We start from the raw sequence: 25,686 nt of genomic DNA, 5'->3' as shown, positions 1-25,686 counted from the left end.
AGCTGTTTTCGCACACAGGACTGTCGCTGACTGGAAGTTTTTTGTTTGTCGCACCATTCTTGGTAAAACCCTAGACCCTGTCGTGTATGAAAAGCCCAGGAAGGGGGCCATTTCTGAGATACTGGACTCGACGCGCCTGGCACCAACTCACACTCAAAATCGCTTAGGTCACTTCGATGTCTGCCTGCTTTATATAACAAGCCATGGCCACCTGACTCACTGTCTGTAGGAGCGATTCAATTTCGTGAATGGGTTGGTGTACCTAATAAACTGTCCGGTGAGTGTATATGGGGCGGCAGGTAGCCTTGTGGTTAAGAGTGCTGAGATATTAACTGAAATGTTGCTGGTTTGAATCCCTGAGCCTACTCACTAAAAATTATATCTGTACCCTTGAGCAAGGCACTCAACCCTAATTGCTCCTTTAAGTCACTCTGGATAAGAGTGTCTGCTAAATGACTAAATGCATGTTTAATTTAATACAATTATAATTCATTAACACCCTATTTCTGCAAGTAGAAATGTATTGGTTAAAAGTAGGAACTGAAAAGTCCATTCTAGAATTACGTGGTGTGTTAAAATAGCAAAAACCACGTACGCCTCTATGAATTAAATTACAGTGTGAATGTTCGAGGGAACAACGTGTTCCGTCTTATCACTGATGACATCAAATGCTGTGCCATAATGCCACACCGTTCAATTTGCATAACCTCAAAAAGACACCCAGCTATACACAGTTCTGCAACTGAAAAAGGAGCCTTTTGTCTGGTATGTGTACATGGATGTCACAATGTGGAAAATGAGCTATTTTACTTCAATAATAACACTGAAAAAATTTACTTTTTTTTTTTTTTTAAACAAATGTTTATTTTCTTTAAACAAAGCCCGATACACGATTGAAGCAAAAACTGAGGGAATATTGGTAAATTGCAAACAACTTTTCTGTAACAATCACCTCACAGGTGTCAACTGAGGGAGAAAAGAAAAGTCTTAACCCTCAAAATGGTGCAGATTTTTCCAAAGAAAAGAGTGTCGAACGAGACGACACTTTGGACAAATGTAAAACAAACAAGACCAGCCTGGGATCAAACTACATTTATACAACAAACTTGAAAAGGTATAAAGGTATACTGTAGTACAATGGTTATTTATCCCAGAGGTGGCATAGTAGTTTGAATACAAACTTGCTTCGTTTTAGCTGGTTCAGAAGTTATTGGCCTTGAGTGTACCAATGTAGTACAATGGTTATTTATCCCAGAGGTGGCATAGTAGTTTGTTTTAGCTGGTTCAGAAGTTATTGGCCTCGAGTGTACCAATGCGAACAAAGCAAAAAGAGAAGCAGTTAACGTCACATGTGAGAGAAAACGATTCATCTTAAACGTGTAAAAAAATACATTTCACATGATGATCATTTTGGTCACACACTGACGCTAAACTGTTACACAGTGTGAACACATCTCGTACACATTGCACTGACTAGAAGTTTGTTCACGCTTTCGTCGCAATTCCACTCCCAGGGGGGGGGGGGGGGCTCACAGAAGGTAATGGGGTCATACGTGTAATTGTTGTAAACAGAACCCACCAAAAGGCAGCGCTCCCGTTGCCCTGTTTAACACATGCATCCCACCCAGAGAGAAGAAAATACGTTTATCCAACATTGGGAACACTTCTTTCCCCCCCGAATGAAACATATCTAATGACTCTCTTTCTCTTCAACCTTTAAGTATAACGTGAGATTTGTGGAAATTTACTCCCGGCAAATATATAGGTATAATAGTGGTGCCAGATTGAAATGTCTCACTAGCCATTTATGTCAAAGGGGAATTAAAAATACAATTCAATAGGTTAATCCTCTCCCGACACATTTATTTCATGTTTCTAATAGGGATAGATGATGTAGAGGGTTACATTTGCCAACATTGCCAGCCAGTGTAGATTTAAACAAATTACTTTAATTTATCAAATCGACTGGGCTTGGATGATAGTCCAATTCAAAGTTAATCATAATATTTTATAATGAAAAATCCACACATGCTAACAGTGTAGTATAGATTAACACCCTAATTTAGACTCATATGGACATTTACATCTTGGAAAAAAGTCAGGAGTGGAAAAATAGTTTTGGGAAATGTGCAGCGGTGACAATGTTTACTAAGTGGGTTGGCAGCTAAATGTGGGTACGTTCTCCAAGTAACACAACCACTTGGTGTACAATGTCGTATGAGAATAAGCAATCACGGACTATTTGAAATGAGTTGATCCACCCACGTAAACAACTCAAAAAGATTTTCTGATACAGAAAAAAAATACAATGTGGCCAATGCATAGGGGAAGATAAAATGTCTCCCAATTGATCTTTTTAATAACAATTTCCATCATTTCAAGACACCGATTTGCTCTGATTTCCTTGGGGTAAAGGTTATATAACAAAATAAATCTATACTGTTGTTTCCATGGAGATGGTTGAAAAGGTGAGTACAACATGCACCATTATGATTGCAGGAATCAACAAATATTCCCCTCATTCTAAAATGGCACACTATCCCCTGTATACTATAAGGAATAGAGTGCCACTCGGGATGCTACCGTTGTTTCGACAAAGACCTAAAAACACATGGCTATGTTAGAAATATTTCTTGTGACTGAAGCAACTGTCAAATACTCAAAAGGCTCTGCCTGAGAACATCAGTTTGAAGCAAAAAAAAAAGTACTAATAAAATACTCATCTTTTCCATCTTTATATTCATTGCTGATAGAGTCATTTGTAATAAAGTATATGTTACTATTATTTACTTTCTTAAAAATCTGAAGCAGTTTTTATCGTGGCATTTTGACACAAAATATCCTCTTGGATATTTACATGGGAAATAAACTTTCTCAAGCATTAAAAACAAGCTTATATTATGGGTTTGCAACAGCATAAAAACAACTTTGTAGAAATAAGGGAGATACATAATTGCATAGCAGATTAGGACATAACTGAACAGTAACTGAGCTTTTTTTTTGGTATGGTGCGGTAGGTTTGCTGTGTACTGACGTTCCCCTCTGTATATATACATAATGAAGTATTTCCATTTCAAGTCTGTTCATATTTTCACTCATCCACAGAACAGTTTAGAGTCTCTGCACTGTAAGTCCGTAGGAGTCTTTCCAAGAAAACGATTTTTTGTCAAAAGTGCCATTTTGCTACATTTATCAGCTGATCCATGGTCTGTCATTGAACACTTACACACACACACACACACACACACACACACACACACACACACACACACACACACACACACACACACACACACACACACACGTGTGTTAGACACCCAACAGCTTTCAGATACTGTGAGTTTTGGTCACATGGACACACACACAGACACCCGCAGGGGGATAGACTTGAAAGTAAAAACGCAAGGGAAAAAAAATAAAAATAAAATGATGCACTCAAGTTTTATCTGCGTTTTGACATTCCAGCTGGTAAAGCTTTGAAAAGAACAAGCACCATTAGGAAAAGGCCTCCAATGTCCTCCGCTGGGGAGAGAGTTCAGCAGTTTCACGCAGTTTCACCGCGCTCCCACAATACGCACGAGAGACAAAACTACATTCAGGCTCTCGCCACTGTTCACAGTCAGTTCACAGTCACTGAAATGTTTTCAGGCTTCGTTTTGCGTTAGTCTCTTTAGTCCTTTCCTCTCTCGTGGGTCAAACGTCTGTTAGTAGGCAAGACACGGGCCTAGTTTTTAATTATTATTATTTTTAAAAATCTTTGAGTCCAAAGTCCGAGCACAATATATAAATATACATTTTTAGGAAAACAAGTCTCATGTTTTTGCCCAACTGAATGGCCAGGAGGGTCCTCACCGCTTCTGCTGTGCGTAGACGGGGTGCGCTAGCGTAACATTCAGAGAGTCATTGTGCTGGACCAGTGACGTGTGCTGATAGTGGAGGACCAGTTCTTTGAGCGAGTTGTACAGGTTGTAAGGTTCGGCGAAGCCAAACCCTGAGGGCGTCTTGTTGATGACACAGTGCTTCACCTCACCTTCCACACTGGAGAGGAGAGACGGAGAAGGAGAGAAACGTCAAGTCATATTCTATTAGGTCAGGTTGTACTTAAAAAAAAAAAACTCCCAGCACTAGGGCACACCTGACTCTACGACTTGACTAATCATCAAGCCCTTGGTCACACAAGGTTCACTCAAAGACATGGTTGAGCTGCAGTGTCTATACCTGTTCCTGTAAAGTCTACAGTCTCTGAATTTGTGTTTGCAGTGCCAACGTCAATGTGCTGAACAGTGTAGAAGCAAACAGCTTAACTTCAGGTTGAGGTAAACAGAAAGGGTGCAGTGCAGCACAGTCTGATCCTTCAAGGGAACACTGTCAAGCTACAGCCGTACAAACGCAGAGGTAAATTACGTTGCATCAGTAACCAAATGCTGGTAGGGTCAGTTCAGGATCAGGTAGATGCTTACATGACTATACTATAGGACAAAAGTAGAATGAGGTCTTTATACGTACACAACACTGCAGGCGTAGCATCCTGCCTTGCTGCTGTCTCGGACCAGGAATGTTCCGTCCCTCTTCCCCCGGAGGAGGGCCTCAGCCTGCAGACGGTTGATGTTGCCCAGCTTCCAGGAGCGCTCGTCGTGGTGTGGGAGGTCCTCATCGTCATCCACCATAGAGTATTGACTGGAGGACATAGATGGACGGAGGGAGTTAGGCACTTAAAGTTTGAAATCGAATGGCAAACTATTTAACAATGGTGCGATGCGATTCCCCGTTGCTTGTCCCATAACTGTGCCAACGTTAGATGCCAGGAACATAAAAATGTATGGAAGGTCAGTCAATAATACTCACTCTTCCGTGTTCTCGTTCTTGATTTCCAGCCACTCGTTGAGCTTCTTCTGCCTGACACCCTTCTGGGTCAACCACCTGGAATACAAGAACCATGACAAGACCGATTAGAGACCGGTAGTATCGAGACCTTTACAAGACGTTCCCATCACCAGAAAAGTAAAGTTGAATTGATTTGAAACCAGGAGGTGATACTTACATGAGGTACTGATCCCTGGTCTTGCGGAGCTGGATGAGGTCGGGCTTGATGCTGTTCATCCGTTTGTCGATCTCTCGGTAGTCAGCGGCCTGCTTCTTCAGATCCTCCTCCAGACGCCGCTTGCTGTCCACGATCTCACTGATACGAGACTTCAGCTTCTCATAGTTGCCCATGATCCTGAGGAAAACAATAACTCAGTTATGAAACATTAAGACGTTGATCAGATAAGAAAACAACGTGTCCAAATTGTTTTGTTTTTTTTTGGGGGGGGGGGGGGGGGGGGGGTCTAGATCAAGCCCTTACCTCTGGATCTCCTTGTCATTGCCTTCCCTCCTGAACTTTTCAATGTACTCTTTGCTGTACCGCTCTTGCGTTTGGCACTGCTCCTCGAAGATCTTGATGGTTTCGTTGAAGGCTTCGATCGCTGTCCTCTTCATTTGGATTTCCTGGGACGTCCTGGTGTACTCCTCGTAGAGGCGGTCGTACTCTCGGTTTTTCTCCTGGTACTGCTGGTGGTACTCATGGAGCTTCTTCCCCACAGCCTCGATGTTGTCCTCCTTCACCACCTGATCCTGAGAAGGGGACGCGAAGAAATGGAGTAGAGCTGTAGATCTACAGTGACTCATTTGCCAAGGCTTTTGAGCTATGACGCATTGTGTGAAAAGTCCTAAACAAATTAAGTTTATGATCATGCTGACGGTTACCTGCTGGTGTTTGGAGACGGGGAACTGCAGCTTGACGTCGAGCTTGGGGTTGTATTGGGCCAGCGACTCGTTGCGGTAGTGGTTGATGAGCTCCACCACTGAGTTGAAGGTCAGGGGGTCCGAAAAGCCATATTTCCCATCCCGGTGGAATATCTTGATCAGCTTATTGTTACCCCCTTTTCTGTAAGTGGAGACCAATAGGGAGGGGCGACAAAATTAAAATTAAATATTCAACAAACACTAGTTATAGAGGATGTGCGAAGTGAGGGAAAAAGACTTACCTCAACGTGAGCGTGTAGTCGCCGTGCATCTTGGTGGAGGCATCACGGACCAAGAACGTACCGTCGGCCGTGTCCCTCAGCTTCTCGTTGACCTCCTCGCGGGAGATGTCTCCCCAGTACCATTCGCCGTCCTGCAGCGCCATGTTGTTGTTCATACCGTTGTTAGTGACAGCAGGGGCTGTGGGTTTGGGCGGCTTGGGAGGTAGGGCTGTATTGTTCGAGAGGGGAGAGAGAGGGCTGCTTAGTTCACGTGATGATGATACAGTCAATTGCCTATTGCATTAAACAGGAGCATACCGTTATCAGGAGTGATGTCACTCCTGGCATAGTCTATATAATGTAATGCCAGTATGCCAGGGAGGAGCTGAAAGGGGTTGTAGAAATATATATTACTCTGTAGCTGCGAGTGGAAAATATAATTCCATTTGCTTAGTGGACGATTAAGAGCGTCTGTGGCAGTTAGAACAGTGGGGGGATACGGCTTTCTCCCTCCAATCCTTTCCACTTGATTACATTGTGCTGAAAGAATACCACTGGTCTCCAACATTGAGAGAGAGAGAGCAAGAGAGAGAGAGAGCAAGAGAGAGAGAGAGAGCAAGAGAGAGAGAGAGCAAGAGAGAGAGAGAGCAAGAGAGAGAGAGAGCAAGAGAGAGAGAGAGAGCAAGAGAGAGAGAGAGAGCAAGAGAGAGAGCAAGAGAGAGAGCAAGAGAGAGAGAGAGAGAGAGAGAGAGAGAGAGAGAGAGAGAGAGAGAGAGCGAGAGAGAAAAGAGAGGAGTGAGTAAGGGAGAGAGAGCAAGAGAGAGAGAGAGAGAGCAAGAGAGAGCAAGAGAGGAGTGAGTAAGGGAGAGAGAGAGAGAGAGAGAGAGAGCGAGAGAGAAAAGAGAGGAGTGAGTAAGGGAGAGAGAGCAAGAGAGAGAGAGAGAGCAAGAGAGAGCAAGAGAGGAGTGAGTAAGGGAGAATGGATTACATTCAAGAAAGAAAGAAAAAAGAGCCCCCTTCACTCCTCCGTGTTGGGACCTACCCATAAATCGCAACAACGAGAAATCAACCCCATCTGTTGCCCCAATTACGTCGCACACAGATAATCTCTGCCTTTCTGCAAAACGGCCACAAAAAAAGGGAAAAAATAAATGACACTGCATCATTTCAGACCTAAATGGAGCGCAGCTTTGGGCCTGCAGCTCAAATGCAAAAAAACTGTAAACCATTGCAGAATCATCCTGTAAATCATAAACCTCAGCCACATATCCACCAATATAACTGTCTGTAGAGAAACCAATGAACCCACCAAGCTCCAGGGACGAAAAACCACCTCAGACATCACCACGTTACGTTGAACACATCTAGTCCCTTCTCTTCCAAATGGGTTCTTCTTAGCAACAGCATTCTCCCTAACGCACATCTAGTCCCTTCTCTTCCAAATGGGTTCTTCTTAGCAACAGCATTCTCCCTAATGCACATCTAGTCCCTTCTCTTCCAAATGGGTTCTTCTTAGCAACAGCATTCTCCCTAACGCACATCTAGTCCCTTCTCTTCCAAATGGGTTCTTCTTAGCAACAGCATTCTCCCTAACGCACATCTAGTCCCTTCTCTTCCAAATGGGTTCTTCTTAGCAACAGCATTCTCCCTAATGCACATCTAGTCCCTTCTCTTCCAAATGGGTTCTTCTTAGCAACAGCATTCTCCCTAATGCACATCTAGTCCCTTCTCTTCCAAATGGGTTCTTCTTAGCAACAGCATTCTCCCTAATGCACATCTAGTCCCTTCTCTTCCAAATGGGTTCTTCTTAGCAACAGCATTCTCCCTAACGCAGATCTAGTCCCTTCTCTTCCAAATGGGTTCTTCTTAGCAACAGCATTCTCCCTAACGCAGATCTAGTCCCTTCTCTTCCAAATGGGTTCTTCTTAGCAACAGCATTCTCCCTAACGCAGATCTCCCCCCATTTCTATTTCATGCTGCTAGCACTCAGAATCAATAAGCCCTAATCGCTGCATTGGAATGGTTAATCACACGAGTGACTCAGGCTCACTCGATATAGCTGCCACTCTTTCAGAGGAGCAGGCAGGAGGGAGCTGAGCTGAAATGGCAGAAGGCTATTTTTAAACCTACTAGAGCTGCTTCACTCTCTTTGTTCCCCATCTGCCTGCTGTCCTGCTGCAGCGTACCTCAGACTTCAACGTAGCAGGAGAGACACCGAGCCATGGGCATAATATACATATTTATAACATGAGCCATATCCATGGCGATGGAATAATGTATGCAAATGGGCTGTTCCCTTTAGCTGGATTTCTCCAACTGGTTGCAGCGGTGCATCCACGGATCCAGGTGATCAGAGATGGCCAGAGGGTATGGCAATGCAGGCAGTAGTTTTGGGCTGACAGTCATGGTGACATTTCACCGCCACCAGAACCATTTGCCTTGGGGACTTCCTGTGCTGCTGCTGCTAGCCTTAGACCATCGTACCCCCTGCCATACAATGTCTCGGCACGCATTGAGACAGACGTGTCATGCAACACCCAGCGTTAATGAGCTAAGTCAGTTTGCCTACCTGGAGGGTCCATCTCTAGGTAAAATAAAGGTTCAGAATCGGGTCTCAGACAAGAGTCCTCCAAATCCTCCCGTGTTTCAGAGCCTTGTTGCACATTTGAACGATACAATCGTAATCCGTTCTGAATGGAGCCCTGCTCTCGTCGTACGACCGCCTCAAAAACCCATTTTAAAAAGCAGTCTTTAAAGGCAGCTTGCCTGCTTCCTTGCTCAGTAATGTGTTACATCACTTACCACAGCCAATTGCGCGGGGGGGGGACTGTCAACAACAACTCCTGCATCTTTCATTTCCTGAAAGCGATGATGTCATTTTGAAAGCTCACTGGCCTTTTCCCATTTTAAGTTGCTGCTGATATCCCTCAATGTGCACAGTCCATGTAGTGCAGATCAGTGTCTATATAGACTAGAACATAAACAGGCTAAAATAGCCCTATAATAATCTGTTTAGTACACAGCATCCTTTCCAGAGATAGATCCGACTATAGCTGCTGTGAACATCTCATAGCTCTAACGCAGTTGGAGTGAAACGAATCTGCAGCCTTCTCTCTTTCTCTCCTGCTCTGTAGCTCTCAGCCCTCCCTCCCACAAGGTTGCTCAATCCCTCCCCCCCGCGCGTGTCGTGTACCGGTTTAGTCCAGCCCACTGTTGGCACAGAGACAAAACCAGCTCTGCTGCTGCTGCGGCACGTAGGCAGGCCAGGCAGAGCAGCTCCACATCCTAAAGCCTTTGCCCCGGTCACAGCCACCCACTTACCACCACCAGTCACCCGGAGGCTCCAAAATACACCAGTAATTCTCCGGGGGGGGGGGGGATTATTGGGAGGAAGAGGGGGGGAATGGAGTCTTTCCAAAGGCAGCTTGGGAATGATGAAATAGGCCACATTGACTGAAACTATACCAGATAAAAGCTTATCGGAGTGATAAGGACGGCAGTTTACCTGGGTACGACCTTTTTAAGGGCATGTGATCTCATTTAAAAAGAACAGCTAGCTACATGTACGCACTAAATAGTAAAAGTAAAGAAAACCCTACATTATTCAACTTGTGCTTCATATTCATGGGCTTATTTATTTTTTTGCTCGGTAGTAAATCATATTCCGATTGAGGCCTCTAAAATTGCCTCAAACGGTATCGTCGAAATTGAACATTCTGCACGGTTGTCCCTAGATAAATCCGCGTGCCGTCCTGACCACACAGAAACCAACAGTGTCTAAAAGTACAGCAGCGGAGAGCGAGCGAGCGATGGCTCGAGGAAAACCTGTTCTCTTGACAGCTCCAGGAGACTGGCCATAAATTTAAATAAAAAAAACCTGTCAGTCACGTTTCTGTCCCATAGCCTACTCCACGGTTACCCAGCACATTTTCCATTTTCTATCTGGCCTATTCATCTATCTAGAAAATTCATTGTCTCAAGGTTTTGCTGAAGCCCTCGCATTAGCAATAAACCCTTTAAACTTATCCAGTGTGTCAGATTTGCAACGATTCAAGATCTCAAACTTACGTTGCAAGTTGTGCATATTCTGGTATAAGGCACCAGTGGTGTCTCTTTTGTTTAATTCTCCCAATAACGGTGTGTAAAATCCAGACAGACAGAGCTCCAGATAGAAAACTCTCAAGTCCTTCTGAAAATGTCCATTCCGTGGCTTAAACCAGATGATTTTACTGTGGTTCTTAGAGAAGTGACGGGTCCGTTCAGCGGTACTTCATGAAATCCAGGTAATCCGGTAACTCTCTGGCTTGGAGGCAGGTGCCTGACTGCCTGGCTTGCTCCTTGATCTGACACAGGTGGTGTAACAGTGAGAGGGCTGCGTGCCTCTCTGTACAGCTCCCCCTCCCCCTCCCGCCCGCCCTCCCTCTCTAAATGTTATGCCAGGCTGAGGAGGGCTGTGCGAGTGGGGACCGCTGGTTAAAGAGGAACTGCCTTCAAAAAGCAACAAAACCCTTTGAAAACGACCTATGTGGCATCGATATGAGTCAGAAACGGTTATTCTAGTGCCAAAATTTACCTCAAGGTGTAAATAGGATAATTTTGGTCACAACAGGTATATGAAGATTAGGCAGTGATTTGACAATTTACATTTCCCCACTAACACGGGGTGAACAGCTGCAGTGATTGCTCTGTATCCAATAGCATAGACAGTGAGACAGACCTGCCCAATAGCCAGACCTCGTTTACACATTGTTTACACATCACAAATCTTTTAACTTGAGAAATACTGCGCCCACCAAACACCTTACATGTAAAATAGCTCAACTAAAACGTCATCCAAGAAAAGTCGAAATTAATGACAGATTTCTTGAGTTACATTAGATTCATTCAGGGGGTTTTGAGGAATAGGAAATAGGCTCCTTCCAAGACTGAAATGTCCTTTTTCTAATGAGCAACAGAAAAGCACACGTGCCAATCGGCGTGTTCAGTGGCTCTAATGATTAGCTGAGCTGCTGCCTTGCTGTTGACCCTGCCTGCCCACTCTGAAACCTGGCCCTAGTGCCGACCGAAGGGGGGGGGGGGGGGGGGGGTCAGTCTTATGATTAACTCGCACAGGTTCAAATATTTGCTGAGCTGGGCACTTTGGGGGCTGGGAGGGGTGTGTGGAAGGAGCCTGCGGGGAGGGGGGGTTAGAAGGGTAGAGGGGAGAGCAGTGTGGGCCTAGGAAGTAGGAGCAGCCGCCGGGCTAACGCCTCAGTCTCACCTACAGTGTCATTGCATCAATGATGCGTAAATTAATTCAGCAGTCAAACATTTTCAATATGAAACATTTGTGGATGTAACAAAAGTTCAATATTTCGCCTTTATCCTACTATTTCTGTCCAGTTGACGCATACAATTTCATACGTGTTGAATAAATTCAACATACGTGCCACACAGAATGAACTGAAACGGCAAGGCATTGGTTGGTGCAAGGCAAACGCAGCGCTCCATTGGAAATGAATGTACTTCTGGTGTACCAAAACACAATGACGCTGTCGGTGTGATCGAGGTGTAACAAGAGGTGCTCTGTGGAACGGACCGAGTTTCCAGCCAACCAAATCTAAGTGGCCTTTGGCTGCTTACTTAAAAATAGGCTCCCAGTAACTGGGAGGAGGCATACAGACACGCACACAGACTATCATTCAGAGAAACACGTATTTGCAGACAGTACACATACCCACACTTTCGTAGAAAGTCTCACACGTGTGGTGTTAAACACAACTGAATGCCAAACTGCTCCCCTCCGAGTCCAACCTACCTGGCATGTATGTGTGTTTCACGAGTGTCGGTGCATGGCACATAGTGTGTGTGTGTGTGTTGTTCGACACAGGAAGGGACCTGGCTGGTTCAGCAGAGAGAGAAGTCAAAGCGTGCGGTGTTGAGTGTTCGTGCTCGTCCTTGCCCACCAGCCCGCCCACCTCCCCCGTCGGCCCATTGCTCCTGCAGGTGTGAACTACAGACAGCAGCGAGATGTTAGAAATAGGCCCCGACAGATAAAACTTTTTAAAACAGTGACAGCCAGGCAATGGGCCCCCGGGCTGCCCAAAGGCTGTTTCAACAAGCAACTAAGAACACAACCGTGCCACGCAACATTGTGCCCTCCTACACGAGAACGCTAGCTTAGTCCACACCCCACCGATTATGCAAGCTATGATATATAGATATATATATATATATATATATATATATATATATATATATATATATATATATAGATATATAGATAGATATATATATAATAGCTTTCCCCACAATATGGTTTAATTCCGTCACAACCTGAATTTATGAAATGTTCTTTAGTTCTCAGTGTATTTCTGGCCACGGTACAAAGTCTTAAATAATTCAAATCGATGGTTCTTCTGTGCACAGCACATTTGATGGAATCCACCTAAAAAACCTGCTACATCAACTATTCACTTTGATCTCAACAAGCCACTGATTTCCTGTTCACAGGGGGAAGGTGGCTCTACGCTCGGCACCAAACCAAAAATGAACACGAGCCCTTCTTACACAACACAGTTTAAGATCCCATTATTGAGACTATGGCTTAAAGGGACACTTTAGGATGTTGGCAATTAAGTTATCTGCTTCCCCAATTAAGTAGAACCCTATTCCCTATATAGTGCACTACTTTAGACCAGAACCCTATGGAACCCTATTCCCTACTCTGCTTCCCCAGAGTTACATGAACTTGTGGATACAATTAAGTAGAACCTTATTCCCTATATAGTGCACTACTTTAGACCAGAACTCTATAGAACCCTATTCCCTATATAGTGCACTACTTTAGACCAGAACCCTATTCCCTATATAGTGCACTACTTTAGACCAGAACCCTATGGAACCCTATTCCCTACTCTGCTTCCCCAGAGTTACATGAACTTGTGGATACAATTAAGTAGAACCTTATTCCCTATATAGTGCACTACTTTAGACCAGAACTCTATAGAACCCTATTCCCTATATAGTGCACTACTTTAGACCAGAACTCTATAGAACCCTATTCCCTATATAGTGCACTACTTTAGACCAGAACCCTATGGAACCCTATTCCCTACTCTGCTTCCCCAGAGTCACATGAACTTGTGGATACCATTTTTGTGTCTCTGCATCCTGTACGAAGGATGTTAGAAGTAGTTTTGCGAGCCAATGCTAACTAGCGTTAGCGCAACGACTGGAAGTCCATGGGTATCTAACTAACAGTTATGCAAATTGCAGAAACATTGAAGTGGTATCCACGAGTTCATCCCAATCCCTTTATCCCTGCAGCCTTAGTCGAAGATACAGTGCTTTTGGAAAGTATTCAGACCCCTTGAATTGTTTCACATGTTATTAAAAAATGTCATTTTATTTGATTCTAAAATTGATTCAATAGTTTTTCCCCCTCATCAATCTACACACAATATCCTATAATCACAAAGCCAAAACAGGTTTATAGACATTTTTGCAAAAACAAAAAACAAACCTGAAATATCACATTTACATACGTATTCAGACCCTTCACTCAGTACTTTGTTGAAGTACCTTTGGCAGCGATGGGAGAACCTTCCAGAAGGACAACAATCTCTACAGAACACCACCAATCAGGCCTTTATGGTGGCCAGACGGAAGCCACTCCTCTGTAAAAGGCACATGACGGCCTGCTTGGAGTTTGCCAAAAGGAACCTAAAGGACTCTGACAATGAGGAACAAGATTCTCTGATGAAACGAAGATTGAACTATTTTGGCCTGAATGCCAATCGTCACTTCTGGAGGAAACCTGGCCACATCCCTACGGTGTAGCATGGTGGTGGTAGCATCATGCTGTGGGGATGTTTTTCAGAGGCAGGGACTGGGAGACTAGTCAGGATCAAGGGAAAGATGAATGGAGCAAAGTACAGAGAGATCCTTGATGACAAACTGCTCCAGATGGCTCAGAACCTCAGGCGGAGGTCCACCTTCCAACAGGACTACGACCCTAATCACACAGCCAAGACAACGCAGGTCTCTCAATGTCCTCGAGTGGCCCAGCCAGAGCCCGGACTTGAACCCACTTGAACATCTCTGGAGAGACCTGAAAATAACTGCAGTGACGCTCCCCATCCAACCTGACAGAGCTTGAAAGGATCTGCAGAGCAGAATGAGAGAAAATCCAAATGCTAGGTTCCAACGCTAACTATACACGAAGCAAACCAAATGCTAGGTTCCAACGCTAAGTGTACACGAAGCAAACCAAATGCTAGGTTCCAACGCTAACTATACACGAAGCAAACCAAATGCTAGGTTCCAACGCTAAGTGTACACGAAGCAAACCAAATGCTAGGTTCCAACGCTAAGTGTACACGAAGCAAACCAAATGCTAGGTTCCAACGCTAAGTATACACGAAGCAAACCAAATGCTAGGTTCCAACGCTAAGTATACACGAAGCAAACCAAATGCTAGGTTCCAACGCTAAGTGTACACGAAGCAAACCAAATGCTAGGTTCCAACGCTAAGTGTACACGAAGCAAACCAAATGCTAGGTTCCAACGCTAAGTATACACGAATCAAACCAAATGCTAGGTTCCAACGCTAAGTGTACACGAATCAAACCAAATACTAGGTTCCAACGCTAAGTGTACACGAATCAAACCAAATACTAGGTTCCAACGCTAAGTGTACACGAATCAAACCAAATGCTAGGTTCCAACGCTAAGTGTACACGAATCAAACCAAATGCTAGGTTCCAACGCTAAGTATACACGAATCAAACCAAATGCTAGGTTCCAACGCTAAGTATACACGAATCAAACCAAATGCTAGGTTCCAACGCTAAGTATACACGAATCAAACCAAATGCTAGGTTCCAACGCTAAGTATACACGAATCAAACCAAATGCTAGGTTCCAACGCTAAGTGTACACGAATCAAACCAAATGCTAGGTTCCAACGGTTAGTATACATGAAGCAAACCAAATGCTAGGTTCCAACGCTAAGTATACACGAATCAAACCAAATGCTAGGTTCCAACGGTTAGTATACACAAAGCAAACCAAATGGTTCGATCCAATGGAAAATAATGTGTTTGATAAAAGGTTTTAAAATGTATATTTTAATATTGCGTAATAGTCATTTATTTGTGCACAGTGCAGTGTGATTATGCAGTCTTAACTTTCTATAACACATTACAGCACATGAACGTAAATCTCTTTCACAGAGGCAGGGATGGGCATTAGTTTCTTTAGCGTTAAATATAGAACTGAGATACAGACACAGTCACTCTGTAGCTCTGCATACACCCCCAGCCAGAAGAGCATACTACATGCTGAATAACAGAAGAGAGGAATGTGTGTTTTCTGACCTGGAGCAGCCTGGGCTTCTGTCCATTCGCTGGTCACAAGGGTCTGGATGATCTTGATGTGAGCATCTGGGCTGGGCTCACAGCTGATGATGTGGGCAAGTAGAAGAAAGAAGAAAAAAGGACCAAAGTCAAATTGATCCGGTGATTTTCCAGGCAGCTGACTGGCCCTGCTGCTCTGGTCTCTCTCTCGGTCTCTAACTGATGGGACTTCAAGCCAGGCTCCTTTAATTGCTACATCACAGCTAGCAAATAGGAAAGCTTCCCAACCTAATCCTTTCACAGCCAGTCAGTCAGCGAGCGTCAGTCAGTCAGTCAGTCAGCGAGCGTCAGTCAGTCAGTCAGCGAGCGTCAGTCAGTCAGTCAGCGAGCGTCAGCGAGCGTCAGTCAGTCAGTCAGTCAGCGAGCGTCAGTCAGTCAGTCAGCGAGCGTCAGTCAGTCAGTCAGCGAGCGTCAGTCAGTCAGTCAGTCAGCGAGCGTCAGTCAGTCAGTCAGCGGCGTCAGTCAGTCAGTCAGCGGCGTCAGTCAGTCAGTCAGTCAGCGAGCGTCAGTCAGTCAGTCAGTCAGCGAGCGTCAGTCAGTCAGTCAGCGAGCGTCAGTCAGTCAGCGAGCGTCAGTCAGTCAGTCAGTCAGCGAGCGTCAGTCAGTCAGTCAGTCAGCGAGCGTCAGTCAGTCAGTCAGTCAGCGAGCGTCAGTCAGTCAGTCAGTCAGCGAGCGTCAGTCAGTCAGTCAGTCAGCGAGCGTCAGTCAGTCAGTCAGTCAGTCAGTCAGCGAGCGTCAGTCAGTCAGTCAGTCAGTCAGTCAGCGGCGTCAGTCAGTCAGTCAGCGGCGTCAGTCAGTCAGTCAGCGGCGTCAGTCAGTCAGTCAGTCAGCGGCGTCAGTCAGTCAGTCAGTCAGCGAGCGTCAGTCAGTCAGTCAGTCAGCGAGCGTCAGTCAGTCAGCGAGCGTCAGTCAGTCAGTCAGTCAGTCAGTCAGCGTCAGTCAGTCAGTCAGTCAGCGAGCGTCAGTCAGTCAGTCAGCGAGCGTCAGTCAGTCAGTCAGCGAACGTCAGTCAGTCAGTCAGCGGCGTCAGTCAGTCAGCGGCGTCAGTCAGTCAGCGAAAGTCAGTCAGTCAGTCAGTCAGTCAGCGTCAGTCAGTCAGTCAGTCAGTCAGCGTCAGTCAGCGGCGTTTCAGTCAGTCAGCGATCAGTCAGTCAGTCAGCGGCGTCAGTCAGTCAGTCAGCGAGCGTCAGTCAGTCAGTCAGCGAGCGTCAGTCAGTCAGTCAGCGAGCGTCAGTCAGTCAGTCAGCGATCAGTCAGTCAGTCAGCGAGTCAGTCATCAGCGAGCGCCAGTGAGCGTTCAGCGACTTCAGCGGCGTAGTCAGCACGTCAGTCAGCGAGCGTAGTCAGCACGTCAGTCAGCGAGCGTCAGTCAGTCAGTCAGTCAGTCAGTCAGCGTCAGTCAGTCAGTCAGTCAGTCAGCGTCAGTCAGCGAGCGTCAGTCAGTCATCAGCGGCAGTCAGTTCAGTCTCAGTCAGCGAGCGTCAGTCAGTCAGTCAGCGAAGTCAGTCAGTCAGCGAGCGTCAGTCAGTCAGTCAGCGAGCGTCAGTCAGTCAGTCAGCGAGCGTCAGTCAGTCAGTCAGCGAGCGTCAGTGAGCGTCAGTCAGCGAGCGTCAGTCAGCGAGCGTCAGTCAGCGAGCGTCAGTCAGCGAGCGTCAGTCAGCGAGCGTCAGTCAGCGAGCGTCAGTCAGCGAGCGTCAGTCAGCGAGCGTCAGTCAGCGAGCGTCAGTCAGCGAGCGTCAGTCAGCGAGCGTCAGTCAGCGAGCGTCAGTCAGCGAGCGTCAGTCGAGCCAGTCAGTCGAGCCAGCCAGTCGAGCCAGCCAGTCAGTCAGTCAGTCAGTGAGCGTCAGTCAGTCAGTCAGCGAGCGTCAGTCAGTCAGCGAGCGTCAGTCAGTCAGTCAGTCAGTCAGTCAGTCAGCGTCAGTCAGTCAGTCAGTCAGTCAGCGTCAGTCAGCGAGCGTCAGTCGAGCCAGTCAGTCGAGCCAGCCAGTCGAGCCAGCCAGTCGAGCCAGCCAGTCGAGCCAGCCAGTCAGTCAGTCAGTCAGTGAGCATCAGTCAGTCAGTCAGCGAGCGTCAGTCAGTCAGCGAGCGTCAGTCAGTCAGCGACAGTCAGTCAGTCAGTCAGTCAGTCAGTCAGTCAGCGTCAGTCAGTCAGTCAGTCAGTCAGCGTCAGTCAGCGAGCGTCAGTCAGTCAGTCAGCGGTCAGCGTCAGTCAGCGAGCGTCAGTCAGTCAGTCAGCGTCAGTCAGTCAGTCAGCGAGCGTCAGTCAGTCAGTCAGCGAGCGTCAGTCAGTCAGTCAGCGAGCGTCAGTCAGTCAGTCAGCGAGCGTCAGTCAGTCAGTCAGCGAGCGTCAGTCAGTCAGTCAGCGAGCGTCAGTCAGTCAGTCAGCGAGCGTCAGTCAGTCAGTCAGCGAGCGTCAGTCAGTCAGTCAGCGAGCGTCAGCGAGCGTCAGTCAGCGAGCGTCAGTCAGCGAGCGTCAGTCAGCGAGCGTCAGTCAGCGAGCGTCAGTCAGCGAGCGTCAGTCAGCGAGCGTCAGTCAGCGAGCGTCAGTCAGCGAGCGTCAGTCAGCGAGCGTCAGTCGAGCCAGTCAGTCGAGCCAGCCAGTCGAGCCAGTCAGTCAGTCAGTCAGTGAGCATCAGTCAGTCAGTCAGTGAGCATCAGTGAGCGTCAGTCAGTCAGTCAGTCAGTCAGTCAGTCAGTCAGTCAGTCAGTCAGTCAGTCAGTCAGTCAGTCAGTCAGTCAGTCAGTCAGTCAGTCAGTCAGTCAGTCAGTCAGTCAGTCAGTCAGTCAGTCAGTCAGTCAGTCAGTCAGTCAGTCAGTCAGTCAGTCAGTCAGTCAGTCAGTCAGTCAGTCAGTCAGTCAGTCAGTCAGTCAGTCAGTCAGTCAGTCAGTCAGTCAGTCAGTCAGTCAGTCAGTCAGTCAGTCAGTCAGTCAGTCAGTCAGTCAGTCAGTCAGTCAGTCAGTCAGTCAGTCAGTCAGTCAGTCAGTCAGTCAGTCAGTCAGTCAGTGAGCGTCAGCCAGTCAGTCAGTGAGCGCCAGTCAGTGCCAGTCAGCCAGTGAGCGCCAGTCAGTGCCAGTCAGCCAGTGAGCGCCAGTCAGCCAGTGAGCGCCAGTCAGCCAGTGAGCGCCAGTCAGCCAGTGAGCGCCAGTCAGCCAGTGAGCGCCAGTCAGCCAGCCAGCGTGCGTCAGTCAGTCAGCCAGCCAGCCAGCGTGCGTCAGTCAGTCAGCCAGCCAGCGTGCGTCAGTCAGTGTGCCTGTCTGTCTCTTCCACCCACCTGGCAGCCTGCTGTCTGAAGAGCACCGGGCTGAAGATCTCACCGAGCATGCGGGAGCTGAGCAGGTTCTTGGGTGCATTGTGACACACCCGGGACCAGTGGCGCAGCAGGCAGTGGAAGGTGAGCCAGTACTGGGCCGGAAGGCTGGGTGCGCTGGCGATGTGACGCAGCTGCTGGGCACACTCCTCAGGGCTCTGCACCTCTGTGGGACCAACACACACACACACACACACACACACACACACACACACACACACACACACACACACACACACACACACACACACACACACACACACACACACACACACACACACACACACACACACACACACACGCCAGAGAAGAAGGAATGTCACAATGACAAAACCCTTCCAAAAGCTCCCTCAGTTAAAGCTACAGATGTGTGAGGCGAGCAGGCTTCCCTTCGACCAATGGGGTGGCGGGAAGAAGAAATAAAGAGCCCTGTGTGCAGTCAGCAGGTTAGAAAACCGCTCGACCAATGAGTGAGGAGTGCAAGGTACACTTGCAGATGATTGGCTAGCACTGAGATGTGGGAGATAAACCCTCAGGCTTATTTTAGTTGCTATTGACCACAGATATCCTGTCTCTGGCCATGTGACAGAACGATAATCCAGCGAGCACTGAAGAACAGAACAATGGGAGGGAGGGAGAAGGAGAGAACCCACGACAGATGTAGAGATACGGAGAAGGAGAGAACCCACGACAGATGTAGAGATACAGAGAAGGGAGGGAGGGAGAAGGAGAGAACCCACGACAGATGTAGAGATACAGAGAAGGAGAGAACCCACGACAGATGTAGAGATACGGAGAAGGAGAGAACCCACGACAGATGTAGAGATACGGAGAAGGAGAGAACCCACGACAGATGTAGAGATACGGAGAAGGAGAGAACCCACGACAGATGTAGAGATACGGAGAAGGAGAGAACCCACGACAGATGTAGAGATACAGAGAAGGGAGGGAGGGAGAAGGAGAGAACCCACGACAGATGTAGAGATACAGAGAAGGGAGGGAGGGAGAAGGAGAGAACCCACGACAGATGTAGAGATACAGAGAAGGGAGGGAGGGAGAAGGAGAGAACCCACGACAGATGTAGAGATACAGAGAAGGGAGGGAGGGAGAAGGAGAGAACCCACGACAGATGTAGAGATACAGAGAAGGGAGGGAGGGAGAAGGAGAGAACCCACGACAGATGTAGAGATACGGAGAAGGAGAGAACCCACGACAGATGTAGAGATACGGAGAAGGAGAGAACCCACGACAGATGTAGAGATACGGAGAAGGAGAGAACCCACGACAGATGTAGAGATACGGAGAAGGAGAGAACCCACGACAGATGTAGAGATACGGAGAAGGAGAGAACCCACGACAGATGTAGAGATACGGAGAAGGAGAGAACCCACGACAGATGTAGAGATACGGAGAAGGAGAGAACCCACGACAGATGTAGAGATACGGAGAAGGAGAGAACCCACGACAGATGTAGAGATACGGAGAAGGAGAGAACCCACGACAGATGTAGAGATACGGAGAAGGAGAGAACCCACGACAGATGTAGAGATACGGAGAAGGAGAGAACCCACGACAGATGTAGAGATACGGAGAAGGAGAGAACCCACGACAGATGTAGAGATACGGAGAAGGAGAGAACCCACGACAGATGTAGAGATACGGAGAAGGAGAGAACCCACGACAGATGTAGAGATACGGAGAAGGAGAGAACCCACGACAGATGTAGAGATACGGAGAAGGAGAGAACCCACGACAGATGTAGAGATACGGAGAAGGGAGGGAGGGAGAAGGAGAGAACCCACGACAGATGTAGAGATACGGAGAAGGAGAGAACCCACGACAGATGTAGAGATACGGAGAAGGAGAGAACCCACGACAGATGTAGAGATACGGAGAAGGAGAGAACCCACGACAGATGTAGAGATACAGAGAAGGGAGGGAGAGAACCCACGACAGATGTAGAGATACGGAGAAGGAGAGAACCCACGACAGATGAGAGATACGGAGAAGGAGAGAACCCACGACAGATGTAGAGATACGGAGAAGGAGAGAACCCACGACAGATGTAGAGATACGGAGAAGGAGAGAACCCACGACAGATGTAGAGATACGGAGAAGGAGAGAACCCACGACAGATGTAGAGATACGGAGAAGGAGAGAACCCACGACAGATGTAGAGATACGGAGAAGGAGAGAACCCACGACAGATGTAGAGATACGGAGAAGGAGAGAACCCACGACAGATGTAGAGATACGAGAAGGAGAGAACCCGATGTAGAGATACGGAGAAGGAGAGAACCCACGACAGATGTAGAGATACGGAGATGTGTAGAGATACGGAGAAGGAGAGAACCCACGACAGATGTAGAGATACGGAGAAGGAGAGAACCCACGACAGATGTAGAACGGAGAAGGAGAGAACCCACGACAGATGTAGAGATACGGAGAAGGAGAGAACCCACGACAGATGTAGAGATACGGAGAAGGAGAGAACCCACGACAGATGTAGATGTAGAGATACAGGAGAAGGAGAGAACCCACGACAGATGTAGAGATACGGAGAAGGAGAGAACCCACGACAGATGTAGAGATACGGAGAAGGAGAGAACCCACGACAGATGTAGAGATACGGAGAAGGAGAGAACCCACGACAGATGTAGAGATACGGAGAAGGAGAGAACCCACGACAGATGTAGAGATACGGAGAAGGAGAGAACCCACGACAGATGTAGAGATACGGAGAAGGAGAGAACCCACGACAGATGTAGAGATACGGAGAAGGGAGGGAGGGAGAAGGAGAGAACCCACGACAGATGTAGAGATACGGAGAAGGAGAGAACCCACGACAGATGTAGAGATACGGAGAAGGAGAGAACCCACGACAGATGTAGAGATACGGAGAAGGAGAGAACCCACGACAGATGTAGAGATACAGAGAAGGGAGGGAGGGAGAAGGAGAGAACCCACGACAGATGTAGAGATACGGAGAAGGAGAGAACCCACGACAGATGTAGAGATACGGAGAAGGAGAGAACCCACGACAGATGTAGAGATACGGAGAAGGAGAGAACCCACGACAGATGTAGAGATACGGAGAAGGAGAGAACCCACGACAGATGTAGAGATACGGAGAAGGAGAGAACCCACGACAGATGTAGAGATACAGAGAAGGGAGGGAGGGAGAAGGAGAGAACCCACGACAGATGTAGAGATACGGAGAAGGGAGGGAGGGAGAAGGAGAGAACCCACGACAGATGTAGAGATACGGAGAAGGAGAGAACCCACGACAGATGTAGAGATACAGAGAAGGGAGGGAGGGAGAAGGAGAGAACCCACGACAGATGTAGAGATACAGAGAAGGGAGGGAGGGAGAAGGAGAGAACCCACGACAGATGTAGAGATACGGAGAAGGGAGGGAGGGAGAAGGAGAGAACCCACGACAGATGTAGAGATACGGAGAAGGAGAGAACCCACGACAGATGTAGAGATACGGAGAAGGAGAGAACCCACGACAGATGTAGAGATACAGAGAAGGGAGGGAGGGAGAAGGAGAGAACCCACGACAGATGTAGAGATACGGAGAAGGAGAGAACCCACGACAGATGTAGAGATACAGAGAAGGGAGGGAGGGAGAAGGAGAGAACCCACGACAGATGTAGAGATACAGAGAAGGGAGGGAGGGAGAAGGAGAGAACCCACGACAGATGTAGAGATACGGAGAAGGGAGGGAGGGAGAAGGAGAGAACCCACGACAGATGTAGAGATACAGAGAAGGGAGGGAGGGAGAAGGAGAGAACCCACGACAGATGTAGAGATACAGAGAAGGGAGGGAGGGAGAAGGAGAGAACCACGACAGATGTAGAGATACAGAGAAGGGAGGGAGAAGGAGAGAACCCACGACAGGTGTAGAGAGACAGAGGTTCAAAAGGCGAGAGACAGAAGGCGAGAGACAGAAGGCGAGAGAGCGAGAGAGAGAATGACAGACAACCCAAGACAGAGCCTAAGAAATGGGGGAAGGGAGAAAGAGAGCGATAGAGAAAGAGATAGTGTGTCTCTCTCTCTGTGTAAGGGCCAACGGGTGGATATTGACACTAGCTCTAGGTCCTCTGGGTACCCTCTCCAATCTCAAAGTACAGAGTGTTCCATCGTCCAGCCAATGGAAGATTAGGTTAGGACTGCTGTGTACCTTTGGGTTGGGGTAAGGCCCAAATATTCAGCATTATTGCTGAGACCTACAAACAAATGTCAACCTCTAACCAACATGCTGATTTTGACTCAACCCACTTTTGAGTAAAACAGCAAGAAAACAGTGGGTGCTATAGAATAATGGTTGTAATCATGTGGTGTATTCTGACGAGAGTGAATGGCAGTGTTTGCAGTGTGTGTGTGTGTGTGTGTGTACCTTGGGCGGTGTGGACCAGCTGAGTGTAAATGGCCGGTAGGATGACAGGCTGGGGAAGGTCCTGCAGGTACCGACTCAGACCGTCACACAACATCTGCAGGTCCATCTGGTCCAGGTCTGCTGAGGGAGGATCTGAACACAACACACACATTTGCTCAAGGTCTAACTGCTTTAAAAAAACATATATATATATATTACATATAAAACACACCAAGTTGTTGTTTTTTAAATGAAAAGAGACATTGAATTTGGGTGGAAATAAGCGAAGAAGATGTAATTCCGCTCACCAGTTTCAAAGCACTGTCTGACATCTAGTCCACCACCGGCTGTGAAGGTCCTGTACAGAGTTGGATTGTCCAGACCTACGCCAAATCAAGGAGCACATGATACCACTAGCTAAAACACAATTACTTTTGATTCCTTGAAAGCGCATAGCTGAAATGCAATTACTTTTGATTCCTGGAAAGTCCATAAAATCACTTTGAAACTATTCAGATTTAAGTAGAAAAAAATATATATATATCTTTTTAACTGTATTATTTAACCTAAATTTAACTAGGCAAGTCAGTAAAGAACAAATTCTTATTTACAATGACGGCCTTGGGAACAGTGGGTTAACTGCCTTGTTCAGGGGCAGAAAGACAGATTTTGTACCTTGTCAGCTCGGGGATTCGTACCAGCAACCTATCGGTTACTAGTCCAATGCTCTAACCACTAGGCTACCTGCCGCCCCCAACTAATTTAAATCATGTTGTTGATAAACAAGCAGTGAATCTTCTAGAATGTATTAGTCCGGTGTGTACCGGCCAGCTCAGCTCACCTTTCTTCTCAATGGCCTCCAGCAGCCTGGCAAGCATGGGGGGAGCCGTCTCCGGGAGGGAAAACTGCTCTGTCAGGTCCAGTAGGGCTGAGCCTGGAAGACGAGAAGAAGAGAGGAATAGTGGTTCATAATTTTAGTTAGTCATTTTCACTTAAAAAAGGTCTTCAGGATTTCAATAGGTAACAAAACGGTGAAGAGAAAGACGGACTGGGAGGGTATGAGTTGGAGGTTGGTTGGGGTCAATTTAATTTAAAACGTATCAGGAAGTGAATTGAAATTCAGTATTTTATTTTTTAATGTATTTTTTTTTTAAATCGCTCAACCCTTGCTCAACCCTTGCTCAACCCTTGCTCAACCCTTGCTCAACCCTTGCTCAACCCTTGCTCAACCCTTGCTCAACCCTTGCTCAACCCTTGCTCAACCCTTGCTCAACCCTTGCTCAACCCTTGCTCAACCCTTGCTCAACCCTTGCTCAACCCTTGCTCAACCCTTGCTCAACCCTTGCTCAACCCTTGCTCAACCCTTGCTCAACCCTTGCTCAACCCTTGCTCAACCCTTGCTCAACCAAGCCCTTGTTGGTTATATGCAAGAGTCAATCTCTCCCACCCTCTAACAAGACACAAAGGGGTCCATTTTGTGCTTCCACACTTCAGTCCCACCACCAAGTTGGCCTCCATCCCCACCCCTTTCCCTCAGGCCAGCTGTTAATATATGAATCCCACTTCGCCATGCGTCCACATGGTGGGCAGAGAGCGGCTGGGCCTTTCAACTGGGCAGGAAGGGCGATTTGGGACCCGGAGCGCAACTTCAAAAGGGTATAGAAGACACCAGACCAAAGGAGTGGTGGAGAGACCAAAACGCAACCGACCGATTCAGGTTAGAGAGGTGCTGAGCAGTAGATAAGCCAGGTCTGAGCCAAGCCAGGTCTGAGCCAAGCCAGGTCTGAGGCAAGCCAGGTCTGAGGCAAGCCAGGTCTGAGCCAAGCCAGGTCTGAGCCAAGCCAGGTCTGAGCCAAGCCAGGTCTGAGGCAAGCCAGGTCTGAGCCAAGCCAGGTCTGAGCCAAGCCAGGTCTGAGGCAAGCCAGGTCTGAGGCAAGCCAGGTCTGAGGCAAGCCAGGTCTGAGGCAAGCCAGGTCTGAGGCAAGACAGGTCTGAGGCAAGACAGGTCTGAGGCAAGCCAGGTCTGAGGCAAGACAGGTCTGAGCCAAGCCAGGTCTGAGCCAAGCCAGGTCTGAGCCAAGCCAGGTCTGAGCCAAGCCAGGTCTGAGCCAAGCCAGGTCTGAGCCAAGCCAGGTCTGAGCCAGGTTTTTTTTCTTTTTCTTTCTTCTTCTCATTAAATCTTAGCATTCAGGTGTGGTGGACATGAAAGGCTCCGGGGGCTGGCACAGATTTTATTTGGATTTGCAAAAAAGGTTATTTTTAAAAAAGGTCACTTTTCTGAAAGGCCCAACTGTTCGAAGCTTTGAGTCTGCAGTTTCAAATGCAGACAACCATGAATGGAGACCCTTTTCCATTTACCCCCCCCCCTCTCTCTCTCCCGCTACCCTGAAATTGTTTAACTTTTTTGTAAACGGGCATGAAAGTGGGCATCTAGCATAGCCATCTACGGATACACGCCGGTCATTAGCCTGGAAACGTTCGCTCCCCCAGGAGGCTGCTTGCTCGGCTAAATAATGATCTGTCCTCGTTTCACACTGGGAAATAAACGCTGTCCGGGTTGCGTGTGAATCGACTGGATCAGGAGCGAGAGAGAG

The 25,686-nt window shown here is 47.5% G+C and overlaps 1 protein-coding gene across 5 annotated transcripts in view; it reads right to left on the bottom strand.

The window, feature by feature from the left end:
* Positions 1-2,320: 2,320 nt before the first annotated feature.
* The window catches only part of LOC124006681 (phosphatidylinositol 3-kinase regulatory subunit alpha-like), a 79,704-nt gene continuing 56,338 nt past the window's right edge, over positions 2,321-25,686 (bottom strand). For 2 of the 5 annotated variants that reach the window (XM_046316740.1, XM_046316739.1), the window contains exons 3-14: positions 23,934-24,026; positions 23,401-23,475; positions 23,114-23,245; positions 18,676-18,877; positions 15,365-15,447; positions 6,027-6,234; positions 5,746-5,926; positions 5,345-5,613; positions 5,042-5,218; positions 4,846-4,920; positions 4,507-4,677; positions 2,321-4,038 (exon numbers count right to left, since the gene is read on the bottom strand). In XM_046316740.1, coding sequence (XP_046172696.1) covers positions 3,849-4,038; positions 4,507-4,677; positions 4,846-4,920; positions 5,042-5,218; positions 5,345-5,613; positions 5,746-5,926; positions 6,027-6,234; positions 15,365-15,447; positions 18,676-18,877; positions 23,114-23,245; positions 23,401-23,475; positions 23,934-24,026 — 1,856 coding nt within the window. In that variant the 3' untranslated portion in view covers positions 2,321-3,848. Of the gene's footprint in view, positions 4,039-4,506; positions 4,678-4,845; positions 4,921-5,041; positions 5,219-5,344; positions 5,614-5,745; positions 5,927-6,026; positions 6,235-8,574; positions 8,715-8,807; positions 9,124-10,073; positions 10,365-15,364; positions 15,448-18,675; positions 18,878-23,113; positions 23,246-23,400; positions 23,476-23,933; positions 24,027-25,686 lie in introns of those variants that run through there. The other 3 variants (XM_046316742.1, XM_046316744.1, XM_046316743.1) reach the window with 3 other exon arrangements.

This window comes from Oncorhynchus gorbuscha, linkage group LG20 (assembly GCF_021184085.1).
Source record: "Oncorhynchus gorbuscha isolate QuinsamMale2020 ecotype Even-year linkage group LG20, OgorEven_v1.0, whole genome shotgun sequence".
NCBI lineage: Eukaryota > Metazoa > Chordata > Actinopteri > Salmoniformes > Salmonidae > Oncorhynchus > Oncorhynchus gorbuscha.
Note: the sequence above shows the minus strand (reverse complement) of the source record. Positions and strands in the feature narration are given on the sequence as shown.